An 18,885-nucleotide genomic window follows, 5' to 3' on the forward strand; every position below is an offset into this window, starting at 1 on the left:
ACTATAAAAACAAGGAAGACCTGCTTCTACTGAGTTTTAGCCTGGTATTTATTAATAAAGAACGTTTATAAAATGCTGAATTTGTTTGACTTATAAACTAGTTAAGCAAGTTCTTGGTTTTCTGGCATAGGTCTTTTTCTGTGTAGATATTATCAAGTATAATAAAACATTAGAGTTATTCTCAGAAGCTCATTTTGGGAGACTTTAATTTAGTAATCTTTCTTTCTTCCCTACTTATATTACTTTGTCCTTTTGCATGGATGATTCTTATTACATGAGCTGATTAATACTGGTACCAGAGGAGAAAAGACTGTTTTAAGAATAATGTGTATCGGGGCACCTAGGTGGTTCAGTCGGTTGAGTATCTGACTTGGCTTAGGTCATGATATCATGGCTTGTGAGTTCGAGCTTCGTATCAGGCTGTATGCTGACAGCTCAGGGCCTGGAGCCTGCTTCTGGATTCTGTGTCTCCCTCTCTCTCTGCCCCTCCCCCACTCATACTCTGTCTCTCTCACCTTCAAAAATAAATGAATGTTAAAAAAAAAAAGAATAATTTTATTCTCTTAGTTCTTTGGAGAAAAGGTATATGTTTTTATTTTTATTATTTTTTAAATTTTGGAGAGAGCAGGGTAGAGGAATGGGGTGGGGAGAAAAAGAGAGAGAGAGGGAGGGAGGGAGAGAAAATCCCAGGCAGGCTCCATGCTGAGCGCAGAGCCCTATGGGGCTTGATCCCAAGTCATGACCTGGGATCGTGACTTGAGCTAAAATCAAGAGTTAGACACTCAACCAACTGAGTCACCCAGGTGCCCCTTTTATTTTATTTTATTTTATTTTATTTTATTTTATTTTATTTTATTTTATTTTATTTTTCTATTCTATTCTACTTTATTTTATTTTATTTTTTATTTTATTTTTTAGGAAAAGTGAATGTTTTTAAACCATTGAGTCTAGTTTTATGAAACTTTTTCTTTGCTTTACCTCAGCGGTAACTGTCATAAAAGTGCTTTATACTTTTAGTACTTTTTGTCAGATACTGCAGAGGTAACACTTTTTACCTTTAGTATAGTGCAACTCCTGGTTCTGTACTGTATTTTATATGCAACATATAATCTTTAGTATTTTAATGTTTGTGCATTAATATTTTCAATGTGTTTAGTGATTTTGCTGCTAAGATTTTGCCATCCCATTCCCATTTTTTCCTTTACAATTTTATCTTATTTTAAAGTTTATTTATTTATTTTGAGAGAGAGAAAAAGCGTGAGTGGGGAAGGGGCAGAGAGAGAAGGAGATTGAGTCCCAAGCAGACTCCACAGGGTCGGTGCAGATCGCAATCAGGGGTTGAACTCGCAAACGATGAGATCATGACCTGAGAGAAAGATGCTTAACTGACTGAGCCACCCAGGCTCCCCTCCTTTACAGTTTTAATTTTTTTTTAATGTTTTATTTTTATTTTTGAGAGAGAGAGAGTGCGACTAAGAGAGGGGCAGAGAGAGAGGGAGACACAGAATCTGAAGCAGGCTTCAGGTTTTGAGCTGTCAGCACAGAGCCCAGTGTGGGGCTTGAACTCACGAACCGTGAGGTCATGACCTGAGCCGAAATCAAGAGTCCGACGCTTAACCTACTGAGCCACCCAGGCGCCCCGTGTGTAATAATTATTTCTAAAGTGGACCTTTTGTAAAAAGCATACAGTTGGATCTGCTTTTTGTGCAGTCTGATTATCTCTGTCTTTTTAAAAAATATTTATTTTGAGAGGTGTGCGTGGATGGGGGAGGGGCAGAGAGAGGGGGAGAGAGAATCCCAAGCTCGATGTGGGGCTCGAACTCATGAACTGTGAGATGACCTGAGCCAAAATCAAGAGTCAAACACTTAACCTACTGAGGCACCCATGCGCCCCATCCCTACCTTTTTATTGGAATGCTTAGTCCATTGCATGTGATGTAATTACTGGTTTTAATTCTACGTGTTGTGATTTGCTTTCTGTACAATTAACCTTTTCTTTGGAGAATTAATTTTTTTCTCTTTTGCTTTTATTTTCCCATGTGGTCTCCATTGACACTCAGGTGGGGTGGCGTCACTACCACTGGGTGATGATGAAAAATTCTGACTCTTCACTAGGTGTCCTGTGAGACTACCCAGCAGCAGTGGAGCAGGGTGCTTAGTTACTTACAGTTTGGGGGTGTGGGGTGGAGGTCCAGATTCTTCACCTGGTCTCCATAGACACCCCTGCAGGAGCAGAGCACTCTTAACCAGCTGACAGGTGTGAAAGGCCCCAGCTCCCTACTTGTCCTTTTTTGACAACCCCCAGCGGGGGTGCTGGGCCACCACCTGAGGGCACAAATCTAATCTCCCTCTTACTGGTGCAGATAGGGGCAGAACTTCAGGTTTTTTGGTGTTTGCCTAGGGTAGACCATTATTATCTGGAAGTTTTCGTCTTGCAAGGCAGCCCCTTTCCTGGTCCTTTGGCTAGAGAGAGCAGGTTTTTGTTGTTTTATCTGTGCCTGTCTGGGATTCTGGGTTTCGGGCTTCTTGAGAAGCACATCTGAGATGTAGAGGCAAAAAGAAAATGCAGGGAACTCACAGCTCTGTTGTTGTTAGAATCCTGAAGTCCCTAACCCACCAGCCTTCTTCTCTGCCTTTTGTCTTTTGTCTGTTTTTTGTTTATTTTTAACTCTATTATCCAGGATTTCTAGTTGTGCTTACCAGGAGGAATAATGATAGGTATTCTTTCTTCAAATGTTTACAAATTTAGAAGTAGGAATTTCTAATTTTTGTTTTCTTATCTTTGGCTATTTATACTGAAACAAATTGGACCATTTGAGGCCTGTTCTGCCCTTTTATTTGGTGGAGTTTAGGCTTGCTGCGGCTCCCCAGTTCTCAAAACAGTGTGCCTTAATGGAAACACCAGTTGTTGTTGCCTTTAAATCATCCTGTTTTCAGGCCTTCACCCCTTCATATGCTGCTACTTGCTGCCCTTCCTTTCACTCATTCCCAACTATAGGGAAGCAAGTCAACAAATATTTCTCTAAAGTAGTTTTTGCAAGATAATCTGTTAAGCACTTTATGAACAAACGTGTCTTCTTCATCAGTCTAGTATGGAAACTGAGTAATGATAGTAAAGGAGCTGGGAGAATGTGTGTGAGTGTGCGCATAGGCGTAAGTTACAAAACGCCACAGGAACACGGGAGAGAATGACCACATGCCTGTGTGGCATTTGATTGTGCATGTTCCTGCTCCGACTCCTTTCAGCGTCAGTTTTGTCACTACTGGCTTTGGAATTGGTGATGAGTCAGCTCCCACATCAAGGCTGAAGTTCTCAGCTTGGCATTCGGTTGGTTTTCAGTTCAGAGTCCACCTTGTCCTTCCGAGCCTTCCCTATCCTCCTTCCCAGGAACTGCTCCCGTCAGACCAGGCTTGCAGCCATCCTGCAAATAAGCCCCGTGTTTTCTGCTTGTGCCTTTAACTGTGCTGTTCTGGCATGAATGTCCTCTCTTCTGGGTGTTTCATGCAAAGGGCAGCGTAGTGGAAAGAAGATCCCAGTTTTACTTCTTCCTTGCAATGTGACTAATGTAAGTTACTGCGGCCCTCTGAGCCTTGGTTCCCCTGTTTGTGAACACGAAAAAGTACTTCTTTTCTAACACTATGTACTAAGGTTAGTTAATGTATATGAACATGGCTGAAACCACAGGAGCTCAAATAAAATTCGGGCTCCATTGCTTTGTTTCCTTAACTAAAATGTACGGCTAAAGGTCAGGTTCATTCCTTCTAGTCTTCGTCTCATCAGCAGACACAATATGTTGAGAACATGGAAAAAACTAAGTAGTTCATTAAGTAAATGCTTGAGTACTTCCCATAATGCTCTGTGTTGTGTTAAATGCTGGAGCTCACACATTTGCTGGACAGGACAAGTGGGTGTGCAGGCAGTGAAAACACAGCACGGTGCATGCAGTGCTGGAGGTGTTGGAGGTGTGTTCCAGAGATTTGGGGGGCACAGAAAAGGAGTGATGAGGGAGGATTCCTGGAGAAAGAGTTGCTGGTAATTGACCTTTTTTTTTTTTTTTAAACAGCTTTATTTAGGTGTGATTTACATACACATCAGATCCATCTACTCTAAGTGTATAATTCAGTGATTTTTTTAGCAAATTAACCAGTGTGTGTAACCATCACCACAATCCAAATCTAGCCTGTTTCTGTCACTTCAAAAAGATTCCTCATGCCCATTTTCAGGCGCCATGTCGAAGGAGGGGTAGCAGTTGGCCATGCAAAAGTGCTGGAAGGAGGGCTGGACTCCTGGGAGTGAAGACAGCCTTGGCAAAGCCAGGGGAGCACGAGACCAAGTGGTGGAGTGTGGGTGGGATGGATGCCTGTAAGGGGTTTTATTTCTGTGCTGTACGGCTGTGTTCTCGGGGGGCTGTCTTCTGGCTCCTCCGTCTTTGGAGCTCAGTTTGCTCACCTGTAATGTGTAACTGTTACGCTGTTGGGCCCCAGCTCCACCTAAATCCTGTGAGTGTCAAAACTTACGATGCCTTCGATTGAAGAGAGAATAGAATGTGCTTTTAAAAAACAATAGCCAAACAGAAAAACAGAAGAATTAGAGTGATGCTTACAGATCCTCTAATGGAACTCTCTCCTCTTTTTATGCAATAATGCATAGTGGGTACAAAATTTATGAAATGTAGAAGGGTAGGAAGAAAACTTACGTCACTTATGATCTTTCAATTCAGAGAAAATTGTTCACGTTCTCGTTCTTATGATTTGTTTGCATAAATGTTTATGTACTTAAATATTGATATTGTGCTATAAATAAAGTTGTTTTTCCCCACATTATTAAATAGTACTAAAAGCTTGATTTTAAATGCTGCATGATTTTTATGAAATTAAAAACATGCTCTGTTCATTTTTTTCAATTTTTTACAATAATAGTAATAAAAGCACATGGTAAGTTTCAAACTACATAGAAGGAATAAAAATCTTTCTCCCATTTTACCACTTCCAAGAGTTAATAATTGTTAACTTTTTCTTTTCTTAATGTTTATTTATTTTGAGAGAGAGAGAGACAGAGTGTGAGCAGGGGAGGGGCAGAGAGAGACAGAGACACAGAATCTGAAGCAGACTCCAGGCTTTGAGCTGTCAGCACAGAGCCCAACACAGGGCTCAAACCCACGAACCGTGAGATGACCTGAACCAAAGTTGGATGCTTAACCGACTGAGCCACCCAAGCGCCCCAATAGTTAACTATTTCTTACATGCTTTCAGAAATTGTGTGTTAATTTATATTCCATTATGTGGATAAATCATAATTGAATTGATCTGTTGATAGCCACGTAGATGATCATGTTTTTGCTTTTACAGTGCTAAAATGAATATTTTCATGTGCACATCTTTGATTTCTTACAAAAATGTATGTGAAGGATAAATTCCTGAAAGAGGAATGCCTGGATCAGAGAGTACATTTTATATTTTGATATTGCCAAATTGCTTTTCAAAAAAGATTGTGCTAATTTATACTTCTGTTATTAGTAGTCTTACGAGTCCTTTGCTTATATCTTTACCAACATTGGGTATTATACACTTTTTTGTTCTTTGCCAGTCTGATATTAGAAAAGTAACTTATTGTTTTAGTTTATACTTTAAAAATTAAAACTGTACCTGAACATTATTTTTGCATGGATATTAGTCATTTTTCTGTGAATTATATCATGTCCTTTGTGTAGATGTCTTGATTTGTTCATATTTTTACTGATTTGTAAGAGCTCTTAGCTCTTTAAAGAACTTAGCTATTGCATTTTTTTTTTTTTTTTTTTTTTACAGTTTATTTATTTTGAGAGAGAGCTTGCAGGGGAGGGACAGAAAAAGAGGGAGAGAGAGAATCACACGCCGTCAGCACAGAGCCCAATGAAGGCCTTGAACCCACAAACCGTGAGATCATGACCTGAACTGAAACCAAGAGTCGGATGCTTAACCAACTGAGTCACCCAGGCGCCCTGCAGAGTTTTTTTTTTTTTTTTACGTTTTCTTTTGAGTGTGTTCATGGTCAGATTTATTAGCCTTGTCATTTAGGGCTCTTGGATTTATTAAATTGCAAAATAACTTTAAAAGTGAATGCAAAGAGAAACAAGCGATTCTAATAGTTTTCCAAATGAGTATCATAAAGATATTAAAGTGGAATAAGAACTAATAATCCAAGTAACTTTTGAATAATGTACATAGACTGTGTTACCTCTGTCTAAAGAGGAAGAAAAAGTGACCAAACCTTGAACTCTTATTGCATTTGTCCTGTATAGTGCCCATTCTAGTGAATCTATTTAGCGTGTCTTTCGGATTGAACAAATAAGGGTTCCCTTGTTTCTTTTAACATAACTGCAATACAAAATAAGTTACTATCAACACATGAACTACCTAATATCATGCACTGTAGAACTATAATGAATGATCTATAATTGTGTGAATCATCAAATACATCGCTATAAATATTGTAAATTTTAATTCTCATTCTGAACTATTCATGTGTAGTTGTATTAAGCTGTCTGTGTAATTTATTATTCATGGTTGTTTTTTCATGACTTAAAGAAAAATAGATTGCGTGTTGGATAGAACAGTCAAAATGAAACCCCTTCTTTTTAAGAGGAACTCTGCATTCGACTTTGAGAACTCTCATTTTCATTTGGTTCATTTTTCTAATACTTAAAGGTGCCAGTGCTTTCTGCCTCTTTGAGAACTGAAATGTGTGATGAATGGAATGTAACTTGAGATGTTAAAATGAATGAGTATTTTCAAAAGGGTTGTAAAGAAAAATATTTTTGATTTGTAAATGCAAGGTTAATCGCCGTGTTTTGTGCGGTGCTTTTGTGTTCTGGTTGGTGTTGATGATCTTTTCTCCCTCTATGCAGGTGTAATGGATAGGTAACAGAGAAACCCTCCTCACTGTCTCGTCAGGGAGGCAGAATGACTGAGTGCTTCCTGCCCCCCACCAGCAGCCCTAGTGAGCACCGCAGGGTGGAGCATGGCAGTGGTCTTACCCGAACCCCCAGCTCTGAGGAGATCAGCCCTACCAAGTTTCCCGGCTTGTACCGCACTGGCGAGCCCTCGCCTCCCCATGACAGCCTTCATGAGCCTCCTGACATAGTGTCTGATGATGAGAAAGACCATGGGAAGAAAAAAGGAAAATTTAAGAAAAAAGAAAAAAGGAGTAAGTGCCATTTTTCTCTACGCTTTTGGTATATTTTGGGTAAACTTTTACTCTAATCACTGTGCCTGCTGTCTGCAAAGATTCTTGTTTGGCATTTTCTGTTCTTTACTTTTCTGGGTCTCAATTTTTGTATACTAGAGTTGTATCTTAGGGCCTTACTCTTGTGAACAAAATTACTGAATTTCCAGAAGTGGTAAAGGTTTTTGTTAGAAGTTTTGTAAATGGGTCATTTTAAATAATGTATAAAAAGTAGATACTGAAATTTTACCCTTACAGAATATTACTTTCTTGGCTGGGTTGTGTAGGCCAGTGGGGGTACACTTTATTGGAACTGTGAAAAAGGTAGTTATTTGTTTGTCTTAAGCAGATGCCACGATGCATTCTCTGTATAGGTCCTATTCTGTAGGAAAGCCAAATTGTTTAAGCATAGCTCTTTAGTATGTTAAAAGCAAATGAGGTGCTCTGTTTTGAGTTTCATGTTATACTTAAGTCAATTTGTTTTTGAAGTATAGCATTGAGATAGAATGCACAAATTGTGTGCCACTTGAATGAGCTGTCACAAAATGGACATGCGTCCTTGTAATTACAAGCATCTGGAAATAGAGCATTATCAGCACGCTTAGAAATTCCCTCCCATTATCCCTGCAGAGGGAATCCCCCACACTTCCCAAAGGTAAGTTTCTTTCAGTATAGCTTGAAACTGCCTGATTTTGAATTTATGTAAATGAAAGCATATTTCCTTTTGTGTCTAGTTTCTTTTGCCCAAAGTTGTATTTGTTAGATTCATCCGTGTTATTCCACGTGGCAGTAATTTGTCGTTTTTATTACTGGATTTTGTTTCATTGCATTAATATGCTAGAATGTATCTATTCTGTTATTGGTCATTTGGGTTGTTTTCAGTTTTTGACTTGTGAATAGTGCTTCTGTGAATGTCGTTGTACGTGGTTATACATTTCTGTTGTGGGATTGCTCTCTTAAAAGGCCATGCTTATTTTAGCATTAGTAGATCCTGCAAAACGATTTTTCAGAGTGGTCGTACCAGATTGCACTCACACCAGCAGTGTCTGAGAACTGCAGCTGCTCTGTATCGTGGTATTCTCGCCCTTAAGATTTCTGCTCTTCTGGTTGCTGTGGCGTTTGTGGTATTTTAAGTAGAGGGTAATTTGTGAAATTTTTAAATTTAATCTTCGTTATGAAATGGCTTATTAAGGCAGCTGGCTAAAGAAAAGAACAGGAAAATCATATTTTAAAATAACAACCAAACCAAAGTAGGATAACTGATAGGATATAAAACAAGTGTCAGTGTGTGAAAACCAGGGCTCAAGATGCAGAGAAGTGGGCTGATGCATTCGGCCGCCATCCAGAGATTAGGGAACTTTCCTGGTTCTGCCCTCTACCCAGTTGAGACTTCAGCCCCTGCTGGTCTCCAGAAAGAACTTCACAGCTAGTGACAGGAGGGCAAAGTGTGACAGGGGAACGGCCGGCCGGAGCATCTGAACGGCAGGGCCATTTGTGTCGTGGTGTCAGTTTGCTTCAATAACAGGGACCAAATATATGAAAAGAAAATCTAAATAAGAGGCCATTATTCAGATGATGATTTTTCATCATTTTTCATCGTATATTATAGAAGGACTCCTTGCATTAGCCCTCTCTGCAGATCCTTTGTTGTGTGTTTACAATATTTGGTTTGGTTTGCCAAAATTCCACGGGCACACACATGAACCCGGTTACAAAGGTGACTGGCACGCCGCATTCGCCCTCTTGTGGTCAGGAGATGTCAGTGCAGCATCTCATGTTAGCTGAGAAGAAACCCCTTTCATGACTGGCAGCACCCAGGAGGGATTGGCCATGAAGTGAAAAGCAAGGTAGCCAGTCCCAGGTGGCACTGTTTTTGGTCCTGTTTTCCAAAAGTTCATGAACGGTTTGACATGAAACAGGTGTATGACTTATATTCCCTGCATTTCTTTGGCAGCTGAAGGCTATGCTGCCTTTCAGGAAGATAGCTCTGGAGATGAGGCTGAAAGTCCTTCCAAAATGAAGAGGTCCAAGGGAATCCATGTTTTCAAGAAGCCCAGCTTTTCTAAAAAGAAAGAGAAGGATTTTAAAATAAAAGAGAAACCCAAAGAGGAAAAACATAAAGAAGAAAAGCACAAAGAAGAGAAACATAAAGAGAAGAAGTCAAAAGACTTGACAGCAGCTGATGTTGTTAAACAGTGGAAGGAAAAGAAGAAAAAGAAGAAGCCAATTCAGGAACCAGAGGTGCCTCAGGTTGACGTTCCGAATCTTAAACCCATTTTTGGAGTTCCTTTGGCCGATGCAGTAGAGAGGACCATGATGTACGACGGCATTCGGCTGCCGGCGGTTTTCCGTGAATGTGTAGATTATGTAGAGAAGTATGGCATGAAGTGTGAAGGCATCTACAGAGTTTCAGGTATTGGGCACACGTGCTTCTCTTAGGGGTTTTTAAAAATTCACTTCCATTTTTCAAAGGAAGGGAAAAGAAGAACTTGTGAGGAAAATTGTGGCATGGTTCCTAATAAGTCTTACTCATTTCCTCAGTCCTTCTAGTTGCACAGAAATCCCCCACACTGTGTGTGTGTGTGTGTGTGTGTGTGTGTTTTAGCAGTTTGCTTTTTTTGTGATATTCTCTTCTATCAGGAGCCTTGATACACGAGTTGTTCACAGTTTTCAGGAGCCCGGATGAGTCTAAACAAAGTATATGAGTCATGTCCCTTCAGTTGGGTGCCCTCAGACTATGCTTTATTCTTCTTACCTCCTTCCCTCTGAGCAGGGCTCAGTGTTGTGAGGGAGATCAGTAGGACAAAGAAAGATATCTCGGTTAAGGGACGCTTCTTGGCCAGGAGACACTTTTATTGACCTAATCATAGAATGTATTTCCTGAGTTCGGCTGAAAGAACGTGAAATGTTACTTGCTAACTGTTTAGGCCCCAAATGTCAGTGTTTTTGTCAGCCATGTGCAGCTATTACATATATTAGTGAAATTGATTTTCTGTTTATGTTTTCCATACATGTGAAAGTTCAGATTTCTTATTTGGCAAGAATGTAATTCATATTGGATGTCTAAAATCCAGCTAAATGTATGCTACTTAAAGAAAAAAGATTTTATTTCTTTCTTTTGTACTGTACAGGATGGAAGTCCTGACCTGTGGCAACATCTGTGTTCTAAATCATTACTTTCCCATGATTTAGTTCTTGATACTGGAAATTATTTATTTATTATTATTATTTTTTTAATTATTATTATTTTTTAATGTTTTATTTATTCTTGAGACAGAGAGAGACAGAGCATGAGCAGGGGAGGGGCAGAGAGAGAGCGAGACACAGAATCTGAAGCAGGCTCCAGGCTCTGAGCTGTCAGCACAGAGTCTGACGCGGGGCTTGAACCCACGAACTGCGAGGTCGCAACCTGAGCCAAAGTCGGACGCTTAACCGACTGAGCCCCTATTATTATTATTTTTTTAACACATTTATTTCGAGAGAGAAAGACAGTGTGCATGTAAGTGGGGAAAGGGCACAGAGAGATAGAGAGGGAATCCCAAGCAGGCTTTGCACTGTCAATGCAGAGCCCGATGTGGGGGTTCCATCTCACGACCGTGGGATCATGACCAGAGCCGAGATCAAGAGTTGGACACATAACTGATTGAGCCACCCAGCTGCCTCTGGAGATCTGTTTTATAAAACTTGTTGGTCACACATTTTTATGATGAGTCAAATCATACACATTTAGAAGGGATCATGACCAGAGCCGAGATCAAGAGTTGGACACATAACTGATTGAGCCACCCAGCTGCCTCTGGAGATCTGTTTTATAAAACTTGTTGTTGGTCACACATTTTTATGATGAGTCAAATCATACACATTTAGAATATAGAGACATTACACTTAGTTTTTTCCATTGATTTGGTTCACACAATCAATTTTTAGAGGGCAGATTTGATATATTTGGCTTTTGGGGAAAGGACAGGCATCTCTGATAATTGGGGAACCCTTAACATAGTACCCCTTAGACAGCGTACCATCGTTAAGAATATTTTGGCTAACATGCTACCATTTTATAGAAAATATAATCCACAGATAGGGCATTGCATTTGAATTTATAATTCTTTAGTAACATGAAAATAAACACATTTAAATGAACTTGAAAATTTGACTTTTAAAACTAATGATGAATTGATTTTTAAAGATTTAAATAATACCAACATAGCTGCTTCTCTCACTTGAGTCTGATGGGAAGGAATTTTGTTTTAGGTGAAAGTTTCTCTGAAGAGTTTCTACAGCTTTGTTCAAAGGATTCTTTTGTCTTTGACCTATTTTTGATGTTTGCATTCTTTTGGAGTTGGAGTTGCAGAACTCTGTTTGTGTGTCAGAGCACTCAAAGGGAGCTGTTCCCTAATCATTGATTCCTGGAGGCTGAGCTCCTGCTTTGATCAATTTTTTATCATTTTTTAAGCTCTGACAGTGTGCTATATTCAGGATACTGTGGATTAGAGTTAATGGCTGTGACTTTTTTTTCTTTCTTTGAATGCTCATAAGACTGTTTTCTGCTGGAGAGTTTTTGGTTCTTATTCCTATTATAAGTGCTAGTTTTATTTTTTATTTTGTTTTTTAAAGTTTATCTATTTTGAGAGAGAGTGTGCATGTGCATGCACATGTGTGTGAGTGGGGGAGGGGCAGAGAGAGAATCCCAAGCAGGCTCTAACTGTCAGTGCGGAGCCTGATGCAGGGCTCGAACTGTCGAGCCATGAGATTATGACCTGAGCATAAAACAAAAGTTGGACACTTAACCGACTGAGCCACCCATGTGCCCCTATAAGTTCCAGTTTTAAAACACATATCATTTTGTGTATGCTCTCTCTCTACCTGAGATGTTTTTTTAAGCATCCAGTCTTTAAAAAGAAAACAATTTTGATAACTTCAGAGTAACAACAAACCAAAGACATTCTAATTGTTTACTTGTGCAGTTTTCTGGGTAGGCACTATTGGAGAGAAAAATTAGATGCATATAAATACATGTGAGAGACAGAAGAGGTCTTTGCTAAGAGTTTCAATTAAAGTTATCACTCACCATGTTTTAGTCATGTCATAAAAGTAAGAAAATGGGGAGTATTTTCTAACTTTTATGTCAAAATGAAGATTATACAGAAATAATCTTTATTTTGTTACTTTCATATTTAGAGTTATTGATTTTATTAGCACTGGATAAGTGACACATTTTTTTTTTAATTTTTTTTTTAATGTTTATTATTTTTGAGAGAGAGACAGAGGCAGAGAGCAAGCAGGCGAGGGGCAGAGAGAGAGGGAGACACAGAATCCGAAGCAGGCTCCAGGCTCCGAGCCATCAGCCCAGAGCCCGACGCGGGGCTCGAACTCACAGACCGCGAGATCGTGACCTGAGCCGAAGGCAGCCGCTCAACCGACTGAGCCACCCAGGCGCCCCAGTGACACATTTTTTGTAATGCCTTTGGAAGGTTTTCACATAAGATAAGCCCAGATGTAATAAGCACTATTGATTATAAAATGCTCTTCAGGTTAGATGACACTTAAGCATTTGCACCTGGACCATTACAGTCTCTCAGCCTTAATCTTGTTTCAGGTAATTGGCCTAGAATTTCAAGTGTTAAACACAACAGAAAGCTTCCTTGTGCTTTTATGAGCATTTGCTGGCACTGAATCCATATCACTTAAATTCAGATTGGACTGAGGGCTTCAAAACTTACAAAATGTTTGAAAAACAGCCGTTTTGTGTGTCAGTGTTTCTGTGCAGTAAGAAAAACAAAATAATTGGATTTGAGAAACCCAAGTTTCGCTTTTTTTTTGTGGTGGTTCCAGCTGTGTTCCAGATTAAGAAAATATACAAAAATTCAAATTTAAAAATAGAAATTAGATGGGGATTATTTAATGGACACTTTTTTTTCACAGAGTGTGTTTAGATAGCAAACCCACCTTTTGTATTTATGATACAATGTTTGCTTATAAAAAGTAATGACCTACAACTTGTTGGAACATGCTTACAAATACCGAGTTGTGCTGTATGTTGTCAGTCTTGTGACTTGTTAGAAAAGGCCATTGGCCCTTTTTGGGGAGCAAGACTTATGCTTGGATTGTAGTTGAATTTTTGCCTAAATTTTTACCTACCTAGCTTTAAATGAAAAAAAAAAAATGTCCCTTGAATCACTTGGCATGTTTTAAAACTTAAAACGTTCCCTGATTGCTCTGACTTTTGTTCTGAATATTGAGTTTTCCTGGTATCATTTAGCTTTTGGTTGAATTCACCCTCACAGTGTAGTCTTTTATGTTATCATCCTTACGGAGGAATTGTACGAACCTCGAGCAGGTCATTGCTTCATAACTAGAGGTTTGGCTCTCCTCAAATCTCTTCCCACAGCAGTGGGTGTCATGGTGAAAAAAGTTGTGTGTTTGATTATTTTCTTGATACCCTCTTTCCCTTCGGAATTTGGATGTTTTTAGGAATTAAATCAAAGGTGGACGAGCTGAAAGCAGCCTATGACAGAGAGGAGTCTCCAAATTTGGAAGAATATGAGCCTAACACCGTGGCCAGTTTGTTGAAGCAGTATTTGCGAGACCTTCCCGAGAATCTGCTTACCAAAGAGCTGATGCCTCGCTTTGAAGAGGCTTGTGGGCGGAGCACGGAGAGCGAGAAGGTGCAGGAATTCCAGCGCTTGCTCAAAGAGCTGCCAGAATGTAACCATCTTCTGATTTCTTGGCTGGTCGTGCACATGGACCATGTTATCGCGAAGGAACTGGAAACAAAAATGAATATACAGAACATTTCTATAGTGCTCAGCCCAACTGTTCAGGTACATGGCCTTCCCTGCACACGTGCCCTCTGATGCTGACCCTGGGGAGTCATTTTCTATTGCTAAATCGCACACCAAGCAGTTAACCAGCAAAAGTAGATACTAGAGTATTGGTCTTGTTCTCTCGGAACACGGACAGTGTCATGACTAGCATGTAGCTGTGCAGTTTGAGTGTTGTACGGTCTTTGGTGTGGTTCTCCAAACCAGTTCCTGATGACAGTGATCCCTCATGAGTAGAGGAGGAGCCCATGGTACCCACAGTTACAAAGTTCATCTGTAGACTTTGGGAGATTTCATTTATTTCTTCAGATAGCTTCATTAAGCTTCATTGCTTAATTATATTACATGCTATATCAGACTCCAGCACAGAGGGACCTGACATCATTTGTTTGGTCAGGGATTTATCCTGATGATTTCATTCATAAAGATAGATCCTAGAGAAGGATTTTATAGAATTTTAATCTGAGGAGGCATTTCAGGGAGTTGGTAGTATGTTAATTGGTGTCTCTTTACAGCATAAATACTTGGCCTTTGTTTATTGCTGTTGACTGGGTGCTGGCACAGAGCGTTTATTGTCATTTAATTAGAGTTATACGGTATGTTCGATATTTTATTCAGGCCAGACACAAAAGGCAAAAAAAAAAAAATGAAGTGATGACGTTTGTATTATTTTAAGCTCTCTTTTTGACCAGTATACTAGGTTATTATCAGCCATTGTTACAATGCACTGTTGTTGTAAGGGTGTATTTTCTTGTATTCAAGATTCTTTTATCGCTCATTGACTATATTTTGGAAGCAAAATGTTTCTCAAATTTCAGTTTGATCGTTCAGACTAGTCAGAATTTCAGAATTTGGTAAATATTATATTGTTACTTAATATTACTATAGTAGGGATGATAGTTTCATAGAAGGTTCAAGTGTGTTGTTAAGTTTTAGGTAGAAAGTAATTGATGTCCTGATCTCCTAGCATATGAACGTGATATTTAAACACTGGTTGTGCATATGTGCCTGCAAAGCATTGATTTCCAGAGTAATGGCTCTCATGTCAAGCCCAGCTTGACAACTCCCGGTACTCTTCCTTGCCCTGTCCCTCGCTACATATACTGGTATGTGTTAAAGGTCTCAGAATAACTTGAGAGTAAAGAACGTAAGATTTTTAAGATCAGTATTGCTAAAAAAAAAAAAAAAAGAGAGAGAGAGAAAATTGATGATCATTGAGTTCTGCATCCTTTTTCCTGTCCTTTTGTTTATTTATTTTTTCAAATTCCTTATGGTGCTTGAATACATGCTTGAATATATGCTGTTTTTCCATTCTCTTAAGTTGGTCAGTAATTAGCAGAGCATGTCCAGTCACTGCCTTGGAAAAAAGTCACTCCCATGCCTACGATTAAAGGATGTACTATGCAGCAGACACAAATTAAATGAAATAAAATGATAATTTGAATAGGTTTTTGGGGTTTTTTTGGTTGGTTTTTTTTTTTTTTTTTTTTTTTTTGCAAATCTTTTTATTTATTTTTTCTTAGATTAGCAATCGTGTCCTATATGTGTTTTTCACACATGTGCAAGAGCTCTTTGGAAATGTGATACTAAAGCAAGTGACCAAACCTCTTCGATGGTCTAACATGGCCACTATGCCTACACTGCCAGAGACCCAGGAGAACATCAAGGAGGAGATCAGAAGACAGGTGTGTGTGTGCTCAGCCCCACCTTCAACCCTAAAGAGCCTACCTTTGCTCTGACCCTTTTGGATGATTATGATGATCAACAGGGATGGTTCGGAGGAGGAGCTCTTGTTCACTGAGCACTTTCTGTGGGTCTGGAAATTGTTGGGCACGTTGTTCGTGGCACGCTGGGGGCAGAAATCTCTGCCTGGCCCTATTTCATGCCGGTGAAGTCAGAATATTGTGGTAGAAAGAATACAGATTTTGAAACCTAAAAGACCTGGCTTTAAATTCTTGCTGTGTAAAGTTAACTGATTTTTAGGCATACTGCTTAACCTCTGTTAACCTTGATGATCCCATTTTAAAATGGGTCATCTTGTGGTTTGGCATGAAGATTACTACCATAAATGAGATAATGGTGCCAGGCACGTTGTAAGGAGTCCAAAAGTGTTAACTTATCTGGACAGGGTTGCTGTTATCAGCCATGTTTTCCAGATAGAAATAAACTTGTGGAAATTAACTCACTGTGTCACGTGACTTTAGTAAACTGTAGAACCAGAATTTGACCCCAAATCCAGTGCTTTTCCACCGTTCTGTTCTGACAGAAAATACCGTTCATTTGATGTGTGTGTGTTTAGCAAAACTGATTACGAAATTCAGGGCCAAGAAATCTACCTATATTTGATTATTGTTATACTTTTTATTTGCATACATATTATCAAATTTTTGCTTGGTTTTCTTTCCTTTTATCTGCTCTGAGCTCCCATCATTGGTTGTTGATGTGTTGTGGGAAAGGGATGTGAACGAACTGTTACTGAACCAATGTAAATTAATGATGAGAACCTAATGCCCAGGCAAAAAAGGATTTTCAGTGATAGCCTCGAAAAAATAATTCATGCCATTATATCATTCCCTTACTAATAATTGAAAAATAGTTGGTTGTACATCTTTAGAAATTTCATATGGTTTTATTTTGCGATGATGAGACATGGGATACCACTCAGTGTGTGGTATATTGTTTTCTAGGAGTTTCTTTTAAATTGTTTACATCGAGATTTGCAGGCTGGGATAAAGGATTTATCTAAAGAAGAAAGATTATGGGAAGTACAAAGAATTTTGACAGCCCTCAAAAGGAAACTGAGAGAAGCTAAGAGACAAGTGAGTAAATTTGGCATTTTGGTACGTCATGTCGATAATAGAATATAAACAGAATGCGCTGGAATTTTTTAAGTTAAGTTTCTCTTAAAACACAATATGTACATGTCTCCTGAAGTAAAGTTCCCTGAGTGTTCCCAGTTCTGGATTATTGATCCTTCATTTCGGTATCAGGGAAATGATTATTTAGGAAGTTGGTTTTTTGGTTTTTGTTTTTTTTAAGTCAAACATGATTTTACTAAAAGCTGTTTTGTCATTTCCTGCTTGGTTGTACTTGTAAACAGAAGCAATTGAATAGTGATACATTTCAGAGACTGCTGGGGAATTTGAAGGCTTTGAGTCAGCTCTTGGGAGACATGAGGAGGCAGTTTTATTCACCTCATAAAAGGAAGAGTAGCCTGTGACTCCTGCTAAGTTTGGGGCACACGAATCAGACTTTTCATCTCCTCTCATGTATGTTTCTTGGTTCTGGGGCCGTGGGTTGCCTAGCCAAAAGGCTGAGATCTCAGATCTCTGGACCCTCTTACAACCTGTGTTCAGATTCAATGGCAGGCCCCACAGTACTTCCAGGGAACGTTAGTCAGCATCCATCAGATTGCTAGAGCATGATCAGTGGTGGGTCACCATTGTGGTTGTGCTAACAGACAAAGACAGCTCATGTATTTATGTTGCTCTGAGATGAGAGATTTGCATTTATGTGGAAGTTAGCTTTGTCAGAGAGGAAACATGAGATGTTTGCACATGCCTTCTAGGACTGGCAGACTGGCAAAAGCCCTTTGTGTGTTTTTCTTCCTTCTTTTCTCCTGCTTACCAGATTATCTGTCTTTTTTTTTTTTTTTCCTATGCCTGTTGTCGTTCTCTTCATGCTTCAGTCTGGAACCAGTGACTGACCGATTAGCCCTCATGGTTGTAATTGTTACCCACGTGGCATTGCCTCTCAGACTTGAAATGAAGGGTCTCTGATAACGGATGTTTGGTTTTCATTACTCTTGCTTCTACTCTCTCTTGGATAAAAGAATTGTGACAGAGCAAACCAGAGGCACTTTAGAAAGGATGGATTACTTTTACCCTACCAGTTTTCTTTATGCTATCTCTTTATAGCTGCTCATTCATTTATAAAATTCTCAAAAGGTTTTGTCAAGTTGATTTCAACCTTGAGAAATAAATTATTTATTTATTTTTTTAATGTTTATTTGACAGAGAACAAGCAGGGGCAGAGAGAGAGAAGATAGGATCCAAAGCAGCCTCTGTGATAGCCAAGAGCCTGATGTGGGGCTTGAACTCACAAACCGTGAGATCATGACCTGAGCTGAAGTCGGATGTTTAACCAACTGAGCCACCCAGGCGCCCCAAAAATCCTTTATATGTAGACAACATGACTGTCTACATACAAAATCTATCAAAAAACTGATAAGTGAATTTAGCACAATTGTGGGATATAAGACTAGATACACAGAAGTCTGCTGTATTTTTGTATATTAGCAATGAGCAATCAGATATTGGACCTAAAAAGAAAAACGAAGACCTAAATAGGTGGAGTGATATATCTTAATATTGTTAAAATGTTAGGTTTTCTCAAATTTGTCTGTGGATTTAATCCCAATCAAAATCTAAACAGGTGGGTTTGTAGAAATTAATAAGCTCTTCTAAAATTTATGTGAAAATACAAATGATGTCGGGGCGCCTGGGTGGCTCAGTCGGCTAAGTGGCCGACTTCGGCTCAGGTCACGATCTCGCAGTCCGTGAGTTCGAGCCCCGCATCGGGCTCTGTGCTGATGGCTCAGAGCCTGGAGCCTGTTTCAGGTTCTGTGTCTCCCTCTCTCTCTGCCCCTCCCCCGTTCATGCTCTGTCTCTCTCTGTCTCAAAAATAAATAAACGTTAAAAAAAATTAAAAAAAAAAAAGAAAAGAAAATACAAATGATGTAAACAATTGTAGAAAAAGAACAACATTGGAGGACTTGTACTACCTGATGTTAAGACTTGCTGTGAAATTACAGTAACCAAGATAGTAGATGCTGGATAAAGAGAAGCATATAGAGGAGAA

At 39.3% G+C, this 18,885-nt stretch overlaps 1 protein-coding gene across 2 annotated transcripts in view; it reads left to right on the forward strand.

Annotated features, from left to right (window-relative positions):
- The window catches only part of RALBP1 (ralA binding protein 1), a 47,170-nt gene that overhangs the window by 19,228 nt on the left and 9,057 nt on the right, over positions 1 to 18,885 (forward strand). The window contains exons 2-6 of one of the 2 annotated variants that reach the window (XM_030336018.1): positions 6,888 to 7,186; positions 9,159 to 9,617; positions 13,676 to 14,025; positions 15,549 to 15,710; positions 16,713 to 16,844. In XM_030336018.1, coding sequence (XP_030191878.1) covers positions 6,943 to 7,186; positions 9,159 to 9,617; positions 13,676 to 14,025; positions 15,549 to 15,710; positions 16,713 to 16,844 — 1,347 coding nt within the window. In that variant the 5' untranslated portion in view covers positions 6,888 to 6,942. The remainder of the gene's footprint in view (positions 1 to 6,887; positions 7,187 to 9,158; positions 9,618 to 13,675; positions 14,026 to 15,548; positions 15,711 to 16,712; positions 16,845 to 18,885) is intronic. The other variant, XM_030336019.1, reaches the window with a different exon arrangement.

Source organism: Lynx canadensis, chromosome D3 (genome assembly GCF_007474595.2).
Source record: "Lynx canadensis isolate LIC74 chromosome D3, mLynCan4.pri.v2, whole genome shotgun sequence".
In the NCBI taxonomy this organism is placed as follows: domain Eukaryota; kingdom Metazoa; phylum Chordata; class Mammalia; order Carnivora; family Felidae; genus Lynx; species Lynx canadensis.